Raw genomic sequence first — 15,681 nt, 5'->3', positions numbered from 1 at the left:
TTTGGCTGTAAGCTCTTGTGTGGCACCATGGTCCCCTTGTCTGCTTCTAAAGCTCTGGCATCTGTAGATCAGAGTAGCATCTGCTGGCTTTCTGGTCAAAGAAGTGTGGGGGAAGGGAGTGGAGGTGTTTGCCATGAACAATTTCCATTATTCAAAAAGTCTAGTAGGTGTTATACATTTATCCCAAATAAGGCTGTGCAGTAAAGTTATTTTGTTTTTGTCTGAAATTCTAACAAGTTAGTATATTACTCCTTTGGTTATGTCCATTATGATAAGTAGATTATGAAGATGGTGTGTGTCTTTGATCACAAAACCAAAAACCAAATTATTCAGTGCATGTAAATGCATTTTGTTTGGTTGATAAAATCTTCCAAAATGGTGTCGCTGGGGAAGAATCTCTCCAAGGCGACTGCAGAGTTGGAAATATTGAGAACTGCTGACCTGGTATGTGTTGCCCCAGCTCTGTGTGCTACACCTTGGCAACTGTCGCCAACCACAATCTCCTCTCAGCAGACTTGTAGAGGAGAACTTCTGAGGGTGGACCATTGTTTTTATATGCACCTCTGAACACCCCAAGAAGAAAGTCCAGAAAATTCAGAGCTGAGAATTGAAGACTATGGATTAACAGAACCTCGAGCTGGGCCTTCTCCTTGCCTTTCTCTCCCCTCCTCTAGCCTCCAACTTCCTTCTATTAATCGTTTCCCTTTCAAGGAAGAATGAAAGGTTTAAAGAGTAAGGGAGGGGAAGAAGGAAGAGCTGGCGACAGTCAGTAGGTCTGAGTAAGTGGGGATGATGGGAGAGCCAGAATCCCTGATCCTTCCTGGCTTCATCTCCTCTAACTACCTCTGCTCTGGTTTAGTGAGCTCTCCCACCTTTCACTCACCACCCTATATCACTTCTAGGTTTCAGCCCCATGCCCTCTCCAGCTGTGTGAAGTGTAAGAATTGTCAAGATGTAAATATTTGGATTCTTCTGTATAATAAAGCACCAGTGAAGTACCACGTGTGTCCCTCAGCTCCTTTCTGCTGCTTTGGTGGAGCCACAGGAGTGGCCAGAGGTGGGGCTGCTTTGAAGGAGGGGTGATCAAAGTATCAAGGCTCTTCCTTAACCTGTCTTCTGATTTCTGGGCCATAGCTGAGGGGTCTTAGGGTTGAAATTTGGCATTGGAATCAATTTCATTCACCCATATTGAAGTACCCTTTGTGTGCTTAGCACTGGGTTAGACACAGAATAGTCTAAAGGAAGCAGTAAGCAGGTTGGGCTTTCTATTACTCAGATCCTGAACACCTTCTCAAACCCAACCCTACTACTGGGGTTTCCAGATAGCATATACCCCAAAGAATCAGCTTGCTTTCCTCTCCTTGGATGAATTTCCTTACCCACTCTCTGCCTTGGGACTCTTTCCTCCCAAGCCTTGCTTCAGAATGTGATGATGCCCCTAAGACAACCAGGCAACCCCTTCTCAAGGTAAGAGAAAGAAATTGAGTTCAACAAAAACCTGTCATCATGGGGAAGAGATGCCAGCCCTGGAAAGGTATCAAGTCCTTACTGGCCCAGTGCCTGACCCCTTTTTGAGAGGGCAGGTGGTGCCTTCATGAACATCTGTCCTGTTCTTGATGAAAGAGCATTTCAAACGCCTCTATCCTGGCCCAACTGCAGGGAAGGTACCATTTCCTCAGCTGCTGTTAGACTGGATTAAGATAAACACAGGGGCTAACTCAAGTGCATAAGTGCATGTTTCTTGAGAGGATATGTGTGGAGCAATAAGGGAGGCAGAACCTTAGCAAATCCAAGACCAGAAAGAACAGCGCGGCTGGACCTTGTGGTGTCTGAAACCAGAGGTTCTGAAATCAGATCCTCAGGCAACCACTCCCACTGCCATCTACTGTATACAGTTCAGGTGGGGTTGACCCCACGCCGGCTCCCAGAGAAAGGAATGTGACCAGGTCTTACCAGCTTATTCTAGTCCCTGGCCACAGTGATTGGCCCAAGGATGGGCTTATTTCTCAAGTCCTTTTAATGAGCCCCTATTTGGGGACTTTGGTGGAGCTGACAGGAAAGAAGTACTCTTTCACTGGAGTTGCTGGACTGGTAGGATGTAGAGCTACTGGAGTCTATCTTGTCACTTGGAGAGAAATGAATCCTGATGGCATTATTTGAGCATCTGCATCTAGCCATGCAGGAAAGTATATCTGGACTTCTCGGGTTGACTTCTATGTCACATGCATGGAGAAGACAGGCTTCTTCCTCTCTGCATCGCCCTATACCTGATGCCCCAGGAGTAAACACACTGACCTCTTATCAACTGTTGGAGTGGAAGGGGACAGTTATTGAATGGGAATTTTGACAAGCAGGGAAGACTGTCAGAAGGACTGTCAGGATGGCATCAGCTGGGCATGGTGGACCTGGGTGGGAGGTCGCTAGGGCAAGAGAATTCTGAAAGAGTGAGGAGAATGGAAAGCAAAGATGAGAAAGCAACTGAGACCAGCCTGATTTACTTCATCACTGAACCTGAGATCCACAGGCTCTGTCCTTGGCCCTTGAATTGGGCAGGTAGTTTCAGAATTGCAGAACTGCCAAGTGTCGGCTTTGGGAGGAAGCTTAGAGAGCATCTAAGTCATGTCCCTCATTTTACAGAGGAGGAAACCGAAGGGGAGGAACTTGTCCATTATCCCACAGCTACTCTGTGGAGACAGATATGTAAGTATTAGAACAGAATCCATACAATTGATAAATAAGATTCTAGAGTCAGGCCTGGGTTTGAATCCCAGATTTGCCATTCATCCTTAGGTTTTATTTAATTTCTTGAGTCTTAGTTTCATCATCATCAGTAAAATGGGCCTAATAATAGTACCTAAACTCTATAAAAAGTATTTCAAAAGACTTTTCATGTAAAGAGTTTAGTGCCTCAAAATAACTGAGGTCCAGAAGAACCCAGAGACTTAAGAACTCACCCCTAGAGAAAGTTGCCTCTCAAGGGAGATTTGAGGAAAGGAAACCTCAAAGCAGACCTTTTCTGAAGGACAGTTTCAGGGTCCCGATTAAAAGAGGAAGGCAATGGAAGGAAGGGGACACAGTTTAGTGGGATGTGGGTCAGAGGAAAGGTGAGGAAAACAAGCACATGAAGGGGAGAAATCCTGAAGTCAGGGTGGAAGGGACGGTGGGATGAGACACACTCTGGATAACCTGCCATCCCTGTTATAGACTAAGAGTTGGAGGGAGGGTTGGATGCTCTCTGGGGGCCGTGACAGGAGGCAGGGGTGACTTGCCAAGAAGAAAGTGGAATGCATCGTTTCTGTACATAGCACTTCTGCGTCCATCACCCTGCCCTCTCCCGGGCTTCGCTGGCAGCCCAGTGCAGTCCAGGACTGCAAGATGCCTTGCAGCCAGCCATCCTGAGGAGCAGGTTCTGAAACCACAGCCCCCTGCCCCTTGTCCTTCCCTTCCTCAGGCTGCCCCAACCTAAACAAGACAACCTGGGCAGGGGGGCAACACGCTGATGGAAAAATACACACTTGGCTGGAAAAGGAGCTTTATTTGTATGTGTTGAATTCCCGCAGCAGCTGAAGGATAAATAGCTCATTACAGCCTCTGCCCACAAGGTGGGTGGTAAAATCTGTTCTTATTTAAATTGCTTTTGGGGAGAGGTGGAGGGGGGGATTGGGGCAGCAGGGGAGGGGAACTTGGAATCTGCTATGTTTACATGATCAGTCATGGATGTCATCTCTCTTTAATTAGGGGTTTGGAGTTGAGAAACTTTGCTCAGCTTGCTTATCCCAGGAACAGACCAGATTAGCAAATAGGCAGTGGGCAGAGCAGCTCCTTAAGGCCACCTATCGTTGGATCACTGTATCCATCCCCTGCTAAGCACTCAGTGTCAGCACTGTGCCAGGCCCTGAACTGGGTGCTTTACATGCATAATTGCATTCAAATTTCATGAGTTAAGTACTATCATTATACTCATTTTACAGATGCAAAAACCAAAAAATAGATTGTATAGACCACCAACGTCACACAATTGGTAAGCAGCACTCCCAGGGCTAGAACCGGGTCTTCTTGACCAAAGACCATGCTTCTAGCCCTTCCATTTTTCCCTGGGGAGTAGGGACCTGGGCTTTTCTAATCCTCAGGCACATCACTTCTGTTCTCTAGCCCGAGTCCTCTGTATTTAAGACAGAGAGGGATGGATGACTTTTAATAATTTTCAGTTTTGGTATTTCTTGTGATTCAAGGGAAAAGTCCCTACAGTCACCATATGCCCAGCACAAGGAAACAAGAGAGAAGGCTGTAGCTATACTGCACGTGAGATGATGGCAGCTTAAACTAGACTGTTAGAGATGGAGGGACAGAGAAGTAGCTCTTTCCAGATTTGGAAAGAGATTAGGTGTGTAGGGGGGTTTGTCCGGTAGGAGGTATTCTTTTCCTACAAATATTCCCCAAGTTCATCTCTCACTTCAGGTCTGGGTTAACCCAGACCAATGAGCACATGGCATTTCCCTGGTCACAGTGATTGTTTTCAGGGTGGTTCAATGACAGGGACTTTTGTTACTTGGAAAGTAGAGCCCTCTGTCCTGCTAGATGTGGATAAAAAGGTATAAAACCATGCCTGCTGCTTGTCGTCACACTAGGAGGGAAAGAAACTTGGGAACAGCCTAAGAGAAAGCTGATGCTATGGATGGCAGATGGAAAAAGACAAGATCTTGATATTATTGAGCCGTTGAATTCATCAATAAATGTTCACTCTACCCCTGGACTTTCCATTTATTAAGGCAATAAACTTTATTATTGCCAGTCTTAGATTTCACTCACAACTGAAATCATCCTAACTAATGGCATCTAGGAATCCCAAATCTGGCTTCTGTATGCATGAGTATAGGAGATAAGCCTAGAATAAAATTAATGCCTGGGATTTAAAAAGAGAAGAGTAACTGATTTTGAAAAGTAGATTCAAAAATTCTATAGAAGGCCAGGTGAGGTGGCTCACACCTGTAATCCTAGCACTCTGGGAGGCCAAGGCAGGAGGATTGCTCAAGGTCAGGAATTCAAAACCAGCCTGAGCAAGAGTGAGACCCTGTCTTTACTAAAAAAAAAAAAGAAATTAATTGGCCGACTAAAAATATATGGAAAAAATTAGCTGGGCACGGTGGCGCATGCCTGTAGTCCTAGCTACTCAGGAGGCTGAGGCAGAAGGATTGCTTGAGCCCAGGAGTTTGAGGTTGCTGTGAGCTAGGCTGACACCACGGCACTCTAGCCCGGGCAACAGAGTAAGATTCTCTCTCTCTAAAAAAAAAAAAAAATTCTGTAGAAGTTAGAAACTTATATTTTCAGCTTATGCTATCACCCGTCACTAATGGATTATATATTCACATTTCTTATCTTCTTTGCATGAGTCCAAATACTATTAATGCTATATATGTGCTGGTACAAGGTAATTCATAGGTAGATGAATGGAAATTGCCTATTCAGATGCATTTTCTGTGCATGGTGCCTAGCCTAGGTATAAAATCATCATTGCTGCATTGGGATATGGACAGTGACATCACACCCACATTTCTCTGCTGGAGCAGGTCTAATATCTACATTCCTCAAACAATCTCTTCTAACTTCAGCTGATTTCTGCTCAAATCTATTATCTCTGTCATTTAAACAGAATTATAAGGACTAGTCAAGTGTATTATAAAATTATACGGAGGTTATTCAAGTTTGGCACTTATTGTTCAGAGTAGTACTTGTCATGAAATGATGCTAGGAAAAGGAAGGGATTGTAACTATCCCTATTTAAATTAATCCCATGTCTGATTTTCTCACCATTACACTCTCAAACACTAGCACAATATAGTACAATACATACAACATGTCACACAGCAGGTGTTCAACTAATAGTTTGAACAAATGAAAGTTATACCACAGTAATTCTGATCAGCTATCTACATCACAAAAAATACAAGTTGTAAAAAAAAATAGAAAATTAACAAAAAGGCATATTATCTTCTTCTCATATTTATTTGAAGACCTCTAAAAACCTAGAATCCCATGGGTAATTGAATTGTTCCTAACAGCTATTTTACAATTATGTCAAGCATTCAGTGTCCCTAGTGATGGTGGTAAGTTGAAAAATAAAGGACAGCAATTCCAAATATTTTAACATTCTGATTATATAGTTCTCTGGCCAGTTCACTCCCAGAAACACATTCAGGATAAACATACTCAACATTAAATGATTATTTATTTTTCAAGTTTAAAAGGTTTCAAATACATATGTACAAGATAAATAAGACAGACTATACTCAGAATTACTGTAGAGCAGAATACATAAATATACAAGGTTTTTTATAGTACACAAAAATTATAATGTCATCAAATACAAATAAAAACATTCAAGAAAGGTAGGAAAATTAGACCACCTTGGCAAAGGATATATTAACTAAGATGGACCAGGACAAACCCCCTAAACATCAGGATGAAATTTCTTTTCTATGCTTCCTAGCTGCCTGGCTTTTCTTTTTTGCTTTGAGTTGTGTATTTCAGAGTCACCAGCCTCTGGTAGATTATCCAGCATGTCTTCCTCATCAGCCTAAAATAGGGTGGAGGAGTTAGGGTGAAATACGACAAAGTTCTCACAAATGTCGAGATAGAAAAAAATGAAGCTCTGTATTTCCAGGTACTTCTTTGCTGGAAGATTTATATATTATATTGTGCATATGATATCCCCTCCAAAAGCATCTTCTATGTTTTAATTTTTATTTCTTTTCACAAGCAACATACCTATTTAACTTAATCAGAATCGGAATATCATATCTCAGTAAAAACTAGGATGTGCTAATCTCCATGTTTCTGCAATTTGTATTTTTTTAAATGAGGAAATTCTATCAACTTCAACTGGGAAGTTTTTTCCTTTTCCCTTTGTCCATGAATGGTCCCATAAGACATGTAAGTTTCCTTCTTGCTATTTCTGAGACAAGTCCATGCAAATATAGTCCCTTCTCAGTGTCAAAAAGGACAACTTAGAAGAAAAGAATCTGACTCACCACATCTCCCTGCTACCCTGAAGAATATTTAAAAACCATTAACCAGATGCTGCCTGCCCTCTAGTGTTGCCAGCAAATGACAACACTAGGAAAAATCTATGTTGGTTGAGCTACTGGGCTATTTTGCTGAATGAATAATTATTTAGAAGGTTGCAATAGGAGAAAAAGATCAGTCATTCTAGAGCACAGTACAAATGTGGCAACTCTAATAAACATTACTTATACAGAGAAAGATACATATACACTTAATGAACTGACAATAAGTAGCAAATATCATACCTTCTGTTTCTGTCTTGCATGCTTCTCTGTCCACTCCCTGGCATTCTTGAGGAAGAGTGGCTTATTATATTTAAATTCTGAGGACTAAGATGAAATCAAAGAAAACAGTTAATGGAGAAAAAAAATGGTTTACAGTGATAAGCTACTGCTGCAGCTATCCTCACACATAGAGTATAAAAGGTATAGAGAAAGCAGGATTTGTGTTGCTGAGGAAATGGGGATACTTACTATGTCAGCCATGAGAGGGTCATCAGGGTTGGGTTCCGACATGAGCAGCTGAATAGAGGTCAACACAGTTGCGATGTTGAGGGACGGTCTCCAGGCACCCTGTACACAGATAAACAGGTGCTTGTATATGTGGTGCTCTAATTCAAGTTTTATAGATGAAGGAAACAGAATGCCAGAGTCAACCCTTTATCCACAACTCACTTTTGGTGGCAATTTGAGAATATCCAGACAAATCCTTCCAGCAGAATCAATGTTTGGATGATAAATTGGAGTGAGAAATCGGATCTGAGGAGGTTCAAATGGATACCTATGAATGCAAAGAATAGAGAATTTCCATTATAATATTCCTTCCTAATACATTTTAAAGTTTCCTAGTCACTAATACATTAAAAAAAATCATGTTGGTATTATAGAAATATCAGGAAGATTGCCTTTGGGAAGCAAATCTCTCTTCCTAAATTTTTATTATGAAAAATTATAAAAAATCAGAAAAGCTGAAATAATAGTATTAAAAACCCCCATATACCCACCAACTGGATTCAAATCACGTCACCTTCTAATATTTCAGCATGTATCTCTTAAGAAGAAGGACATTTTTCTATATAACTGCAATACTATTATACTTATGGCAAATTTTAAAAATAATTCCCCAATATCATTTACTATTCAGACTTCCTCAATTGTTCCCCCTGCTATTTTTACAGCTAGATTTTTTCACAATAGAATCCAATTAAGATTTATATGTTGCATTTGGTTATTATGTCTCTTTAGTGAGACACAGCTTTGGGAAGTTTCCAGTCTATTTTCAGAACTGATGTACCACATAATTATTAAGCTATTCCCTCAAGATTTTAACAACTTTGGCCAGGCTCTCACCTGATGATTAGATGTCTACATTTCAATAGTTAGATATTCATTTCTTCCCTTCTCCATTCTGTACTAAAATACAACAACTATAACTTAGCTGATGAGAGCTTTAAAGGAGGCTTTAATTAAAAGCAGCCTTATTGCTGCCATTGGATATAGAAAAAAAAAAAAAAAAAAGCAGCCTTAACATTCAGAAAGAAAGTAGAATGGTGGCTGCCAGGGGGTGGGAGCAGGGCAAAATGAGGAGTTATTGTTTGATGGGCGTGAAGTTTCTGTTTGGGAAGATGAAAAGTTTTGGAGATAGATGGTAGTGATAGTTACATGATCATGTAAATGTATTTAATGCCAGCAAACTGATACAACCAGTAAGATGTGCAACGTTTGGGGGATGGACACACTTGAAGCTCTGACTCAAGGGGGGAGGGGGAACATGGGCAATACACGTAACCTTAACACTTGTACCCCCATAATACGCTAAAATAAAAACAAATGGTTAGAATGGTCAATTTTCTATCTATTTTACCACAATTTAAAAAATGGGGGGCCTTTGATGTGATCTAATCCATTATTCTAGAGAAGAAAACTGAACTCCAGAGAGATAAAATAACTTGTCCAAGGTCACATTAAGTCATGACAAGACTAGAATTAAAACCCAGGTCCTGGGCTGGGCCTAGTGGCTCATGCCTGTAATCCTAGCGTTTTGGGAGGCCCAGGCAGGGGAGGATCGCTTGCGGTCAGGAGTTTGAGACCAGCCTGAGCAAGAGCAAGACCCTGTCTCTACCAAAAATAGAAAAATTAGCCAGGCGTAGTGGAGCACACTTGTAATCCCAGCTACTTGGGAGGCTGAGGCAAGAGGATCGCTTGAGCCCAGGAGTTTGAAGTTGCAGTGAGCTATGGTGACATCACTGCAACTCTAGCCTGAGTGACAGAGCAAGACTCTATCTCAAAAAAACCAAACCAAAACCAAAACAAACATACAAAAAACCCCCAGGTCCTTTAACCCCTACATTTAATGCTCTATCTTCTAATAACTGCATTTTACTCTGCAGATTGAGGATCTAATTCATACTAACCTCTCAGGAATGGTAACTTCCAGCTTGAAAACACCTTTTTCATAAGGTGTGTTGGCCCCACCTAATATTTCTTAAAAGAAAAAAAAAGGGGGGGGGAATAAAGAGAATCAGATGATTTGAATTATTATACCATATGGACCTAATGAGGTCTATGATTCTAACAGGGAAACTAAGTCTAGGACAATAATTCTCTCTCAGGATTTTAACAAGTACTCATGCAATGCACCACGCTGACGATATACCCAAAAAGTTGATGGTGTCAAACAAAGGACGAATAGAAGATCTAAAACAGAAATTGCAAAATGTTGGCCACAAGACCAAATACAACATACAGATTTGCTTTGTTTGTATTGCAGTATTTTAATCATGCATGTTTCCTATCTAGCCTCACAGATATTTGAGATGGTGATCTTTGGTCTAAGCACTGCTTCACTGTTTTAAATCTTGCCTATAAATCAGCAAAACGTATGATAAAAAGCCAAAGAAGCAAGAAATGTCAAACATGAATGTAAACAAATAAGGGTAGAAAGACGGGAGGACACTTTGACCTTATAATTGCTACCTAATTTAGAAGAATATACCAATGTTTGCAGTTCAGCACAACCTTCGATACGGCCATGACTCTGATAGGCATGACAGGATACCTACGAGCTCGCAGATCATCCATTTGGTCTTTATCTTGCCAGCACGTGATGCCTGGGGGTGGCTCTGTGGCTAACATGTGCAGCTCTCTCTTCAGACGTGAAGCTCTCTGCATGATACCCAAGGAAAAGGAACCACAGTTCACTGCTCCACACTAAGATGCACTGGAGGAGAAAAGAAGTAACCATGAAGCAGTCAGCCATAGTGACTGTGGAGTTTTCAGTACACAGCTTCAATTCAGTGAAGAACAGATTCCTCATATTAATCTCTATGAGGGAATCTGACAAGGAAATCTGAGTTTTTTTCATCTCCTTCTTGTGAACATGATCTACTCAAGCAAATACAATTTTAAAGTAAATAATAAAAATGTAAAAAGCTCTACAAAACACAAAAATGTTGCAGGTTTAAAATTGATGTGGGGTGTTTCCATTGATAAAGTATAAACTCGTGAGGGCAGGGCCTGGGTCTGATTTTGCTCACCACTGTATCCTCAACATGGCTCCCACTGTAAGGGGCTTGACAAACACTAGCTGTGCGAGGAAATCTACAAGAGCTTTGTGAGAGTAGGACTGATACAGAGACCGTCAATACTGAGATATTTATAAGCCAATGATAAATGTCTGAGGCTCTCTCCATGTATTATGGATTCCACATCCTCCAAATTCTTCAGGGATGACACTCCATCAATTATTCTGTCTTTCTCTAGTATTCCCAATCTTTCCTTTTTATTAATCAGCACTCAAAGCCTCTCTCATCTAAAACAAACACCCACACACATATCCATTCAACACCCTTCTCAACTCTAGTACTCTAACTACGAACCAAAGGATACCAATTCTTCCATATGTGTTACAAATATCCCCCAGTTTGTGACTTGTCCTTCTACTTTATTTATGGTGTCTCTTGATGAACACACGCTCATACTGTAATCAATTTTTAAATCTTTTCCTTTACATTTGTACTTTCTGTATATTAAATTTTTCCTTATCCCCAAATTTAAAGAAATTTTCCTCTATATTCTTCAAATTATTTTCTAGTTTTGCTTTTCACATTTAAACCTTTAAGCCATTAGTAATGGATTTTTGTATATAGTGAATTAGGTAGAGAGTCTTACTTTAATTTTTTTCCTTTATGAACAACCAATTGTCCTGGCACCACTTATTGAAAAAGTTCATCCTTTCCCTGCTATTACCATAAATTAAATTTCCATAGATGTGTGGATTTGTTTAAGGACTCTTACATTTGTTCCATTGGTCACCTAAATTATTTTTGAACCAATATCCCACAGTTAATTTTTCATTATTTATTTAAATTTTTTCTAGTAGATCCAGGTGCAGACCATAAAAATAAATAAAGAAATTTTTTCGGGCGACTTCCAGGGCCCCCGCTCTTGGGGCCCCAGAACCTCGTCCACTAAATAAAAAATAATAAAAAAAATAAAATAAAAAAAATAAATAAATTTTTTCTAGCTTTATTGAGGCATAACTGGTAAACAAAAAAATGTATATTTTTTTCACCCAACTGATTCTAAAAAAATAAAAAAAAACACAATAAAACAAAAATTGTATATATTTAAGGTGTACAACATGATGTTTTATCATAGCTTATCCATCTGTTTTTTTTCTTCAGGAATGTCTTGGTTACTCTTGGCCCTTTATTTTCCCATATAAATATTAGAAATAGTTCTTAAAAGTCCACAAATAAATACTTATATATGTACATATGAAATTACAATCCAAATCACAGAAGGGTTTTGCGATTAAGATTATAATTTCATTGACTCTATAGATCAATTTGGGGAGAACTGATATCTGTATGATATTGAGTCCTAAGATCCATGAACATATGTTTCAGTATTTTTTGATGCTTTCCAAAGGTTTTATAATTTTCTTTATAAAACCTTACCTAATTTTTGTTACATTTATTCCTAAGTACTTTATATTTTAGTTACACTTTCAAAAACATTATTTTCTATCTATTTCTTACTGGTACATGTAAATATAATTGATTTTTAACCAAAACCTTAATAATGCTAAAAATTAATCTATTTGGGGGGGGCTGGGAGCAGTAATTTACATAGCCAATCATATTATCCCTATAAGATCAGTTTATTCCTTCCCTCCTAATCTTTTTCTGCCTTCTATTCTCACAATAACTTCTAGAACAATGCTGAAGAGCTGACAGCTGGTATTCTTGTCTGATTTCTAACCTTAAAGGGAAAGTTTTCAACGCTATGCTTATCAGTAAGATTGGCCTATAATTCTTTCTAATTTTGTCCTTAATAAGTATCAAGGTTATGCTAGCCTCCTAAAATGAGTTAGGGAGTGCTGTCTCTTTTTTACATATTGCAGATTAGTCTGGGAGATAACCTGTTCTTAGGCTGCCTGGCAGAACTCCACCTAGTCCTGGTGTTTTCATTTTGAGAAAATTTTTAACAACAAATCTCATTTCTTTAAATGTTATAGTATTATTCAAGTTTTTAAAATTTATTCTTGAGTAAATTTTGGCAAGTTTGGCCCTGTGTGGTGGCTTATGCCTGTAATCCTAGCACTCTGGGAGGCCGAGGCGGGAGGATCGCTTTGATGTCAGGAGTTCAAGACCAGCCTGAGCAAGAGCAAGACTCCTGTTTCTACTAAAATAGAAAAAATTAGCCAGAGTGTGGTGCGTGCCTGTAGTCCCAGCTACTTGTGAGGCTGAGGCAAAAGGACTGCTTGAGCCCAGGTGTTTGGAGTTGCTGGGAGCGAGGTGACACCATGGCACTCTAGCCCAGGCAACAGAGCAAGACTCTGTCTCAAAAATACATAAATAAATAAATAAAAAGTGACCTTTTCCCACAACATCCAACTTGATCTCTCACTGTTTATTCAAAAACATTTATTAAGCCAAGTGTTCACCTAATCAAAAAGAAGTAAAATAAGAAATTTGTCATAAAAGAACTTTCTGCCTAATGGAGCAGACAAGTTATTATGTTTTATTATTGCAGTATTATATGAAGTTATTATAATAAGTTACAGTATTATAATTATTATAATATAGTATTATATTAAGGCAAATTATTATGGTGTCACGGATTTTTGACATTTAATAGGGCTCTACCTTGAGATCTTTTTGAATCTCCAAATTTATTATAGCATTTATTTTTTCTCAAAAAATACCATAAGGCCGGGCACGGTGGCTCATGCCTGTAATCCTAGCTCTCTGGGAGGCTGAGGAGGGTGGATTGCTCGAGGTCAAGAGTTCAAAACCAGCCTGAGCAAGAGCGAGACCCCATCTCTACTATAAATAGAAAGAAATTAATTGGCCAACTGATATATATATAAAAAATTAGCTGGACATGGTGGCGCATGCCTGTAGTCCCAGCTACTCGGGAGGCTGAGGCAGTAGGATCGCTTGAGCCCAGGAGTTTGAGGCTGCTGTGAGCTAGGCTGACACGAGGGCACTCACTCTAGACTGGACAACGAAGAGAGACTCTGTCTCAAAAAAAAAAAAAAAATTTACCATAAAATATAATTTGGGAATGTGACCTGTTCAGATCCTTAATGTTGCAAGGATATTAAGGATCAAATAAATGCAAGATTTGAAGTCATTTAAGTAGTTATTATTTATATAGCCTACCATTTTTTACTTAAGTGTATCTTTCAAAAATAGTTTCTATTATTGCTGAATAATTATTCCATTTATCTCCTTAATTTTTGCTTAGAATTCTAGGTTTACAGTTCTCTTTCTCTGTTTTTTTTTTTCTTTTGAGACAGAGTCTTGCTCTGTTACCCAGGCTAGAGTGCCATGGTGTCAGCCTAGCTCACAGCAACCTCAAACTCCTGGGCTCAATCAATCCTCCTGCCTCAGCCTCCCAAGTAGCTGGGCCTACAGGCGCAAGCCACCACGCCCAGCTAATTTTTCTATTTTAGTAGAGATGGGGTCTCACTCTTGCTCAGGCTGGTCTCAAACAATCCTCCCACCTTGGCCTCCCAGAGTGCTAGGATTACAGGCGTGAGCCACCTCACCACCATGCCCAGCCAGATCTTTACTACTTTCTCAGTAAGCAGATACTGGGAATCAATTATGATCAGCTTCCCCTACGTATGGACTACAAAATCACGGATTCAATCAAGAGCAGTTTGAAAATATTTTAAAAAAAAAAATTGCATCTGTACCTAACACATACTGTACAGACTTTTTTCCATCACTATTCCCTAAACTACACAGTGTGGCAACTATTTACACTGTTTTAGGAATTATAAGTAATCTAGAGATTCTCTGGCTCAAAAGACATCAGAAACTGCTTACGTTTTGGGTATAAAGGTTCTTTACAATCTAACCCCAATCCCTGTTTTCAGCCTCATAACCAGTAACTACTCCCCACAAGCTTATGCTTCAGCCACACTGACCCCATTTCATGTGCACAGACATGCACTCGTTAAATTACAATTTCTTTTTCTTCTCCAGGAATGCATCCTAATCCTTCACGCCTTTCCAACATCACCCTCTGTGCTTCCACATCCACTTGCATCGTGGATGTGGAATTCATCGTGTTGTAATTCGTCTCTGATAGCTTCTCCTCTTTGGGGCCAATCCCTTGAGAGCAGTCTCTTAGGTTTTTCTCTTTTTTAAATCCAGTCCTGTAGTAAGTTTGAATAATTAACGGACGACACGTGGGTGTGGATCAGATGTCGCAGAAGACAAAAGGGCAGCCTGCGTGCACCCCGCTGCGAGTACGGGACACTTTCGCCTTCTCCACCCACAGTAGCAACTATCCCCCCGTGGAGGCAAAGGTCCTGTGGGAGCCTCCGCTCGACAGCGGCTTTCCTGAGATTCCCCTTCAGAGCCCTCGTTAGGCGGAAACAGGACCCCTTCCCCGCAAGACCCACAGTGACGACCCCCTCCCCGGCACGTGCCCTCAGGCTGGGACCCGATAAACTTCGCTTTCTTACCTGCGTGGAAACACCTCACAACGCAGAGGCGCGGAGACGCGCTGAGGACTCGCGCCTGCGCAAAGCCGAACAATGGGCGTGCCTCCGCTTCCTGCCCTGCAAGGATTGTGATTGGCCCACAGCCATCCCCCGGGCGAGGGACTCAGCTGTCTATTGGCCAGAGCTCTAAACCCGCTTTCACTCCCGCCGCATTCAAAATGGAGCGCGCGCGGGGCGTCGCCTTTCAGCTCCGGGTACCCGGCTGCTCGGCTGCTGTCATGGCTGCGCTACCCCGTGTGACCCCTGTGGTTTCAGGTTCGGTGTCAAGGTCAGCTCTGTTTGGCAGAACAGGGAAGGAGCTGGAACATCACCTCGTAGGAAGAACAATGAAAGGAACCGGAAATAGTTAATCTTGAGCAGGGAAGAGGAGATCGCTATCTCCATTTATTTGAAATATTTTTCACGTCGTTAACTTTTGGGGGCACAATATCGACATGGAAATTTTTAGGACTTCAGAGGACACATCTAAGACCAATGGATAAGAGTTTAAGAGATACAAATTTAGCTCAATAAAGCATTCTATTAATTAGAACTCTGAAGAACAGAGTAGGTAAACTTGGGAGGTAGTGAATTCTTCCATCACTGGAAGTGTTC

The 15,681-nt window shown here is 40.7% G+C and overlaps 1 protein-coding gene across 1 annotated transcript; it reads right to left on the bottom strand.

Moving 5' to 3' along the window:
• Positions 1 to 6,207: 6,207 nt before the first annotated feature.
• Positions 6,208 to 15,116, bottom strand: UBE2T (ubiquitin conjugating enzyme E2 T). The gene is made up of 7 exons (XM_012744454.3): positions 15,049 to 15,116; positions 10,124 to 10,281; positions 9,476 to 9,545; positions 7,737 to 7,842; positions 7,536 to 7,634; positions 7,308 to 7,391; positions 6,208 to 6,574 (listed from the first exon to the last, which is right to left on the bottom strand). The coding sequence occupies exons 2-7, from the start codon at positions 10,230 to 10,232 to the stop codon at positions 6,449 to 6,451; spliced, it is 594 nt and encodes a 197-aa protein (XP_012599908.1). The 5' UTR covers positions 10,233 to 10,281; positions 15,049 to 15,116; the 3' UTR covers positions 6,208 to 6,448.
• Positions 15,117 to 15,681: the final 565 nt, after the last annotated feature.

This window comes from Microcebus murinus, chromosome 23 (assembly GCF_040939455.1).
Source record: "Microcebus murinus isolate Inina chromosome 23, M.murinus_Inina_mat1.0, whole genome shotgun sequence".
Classification (NCBI taxonomy): Eukaryota; Metazoa; Chordata; class Mammalia; order Primates; family Cheirogaleidae; genus Microcebus; species Microcebus murinus.
This window is presented reverse-complemented; position numbering and strand designations above follow the sequence as displayed.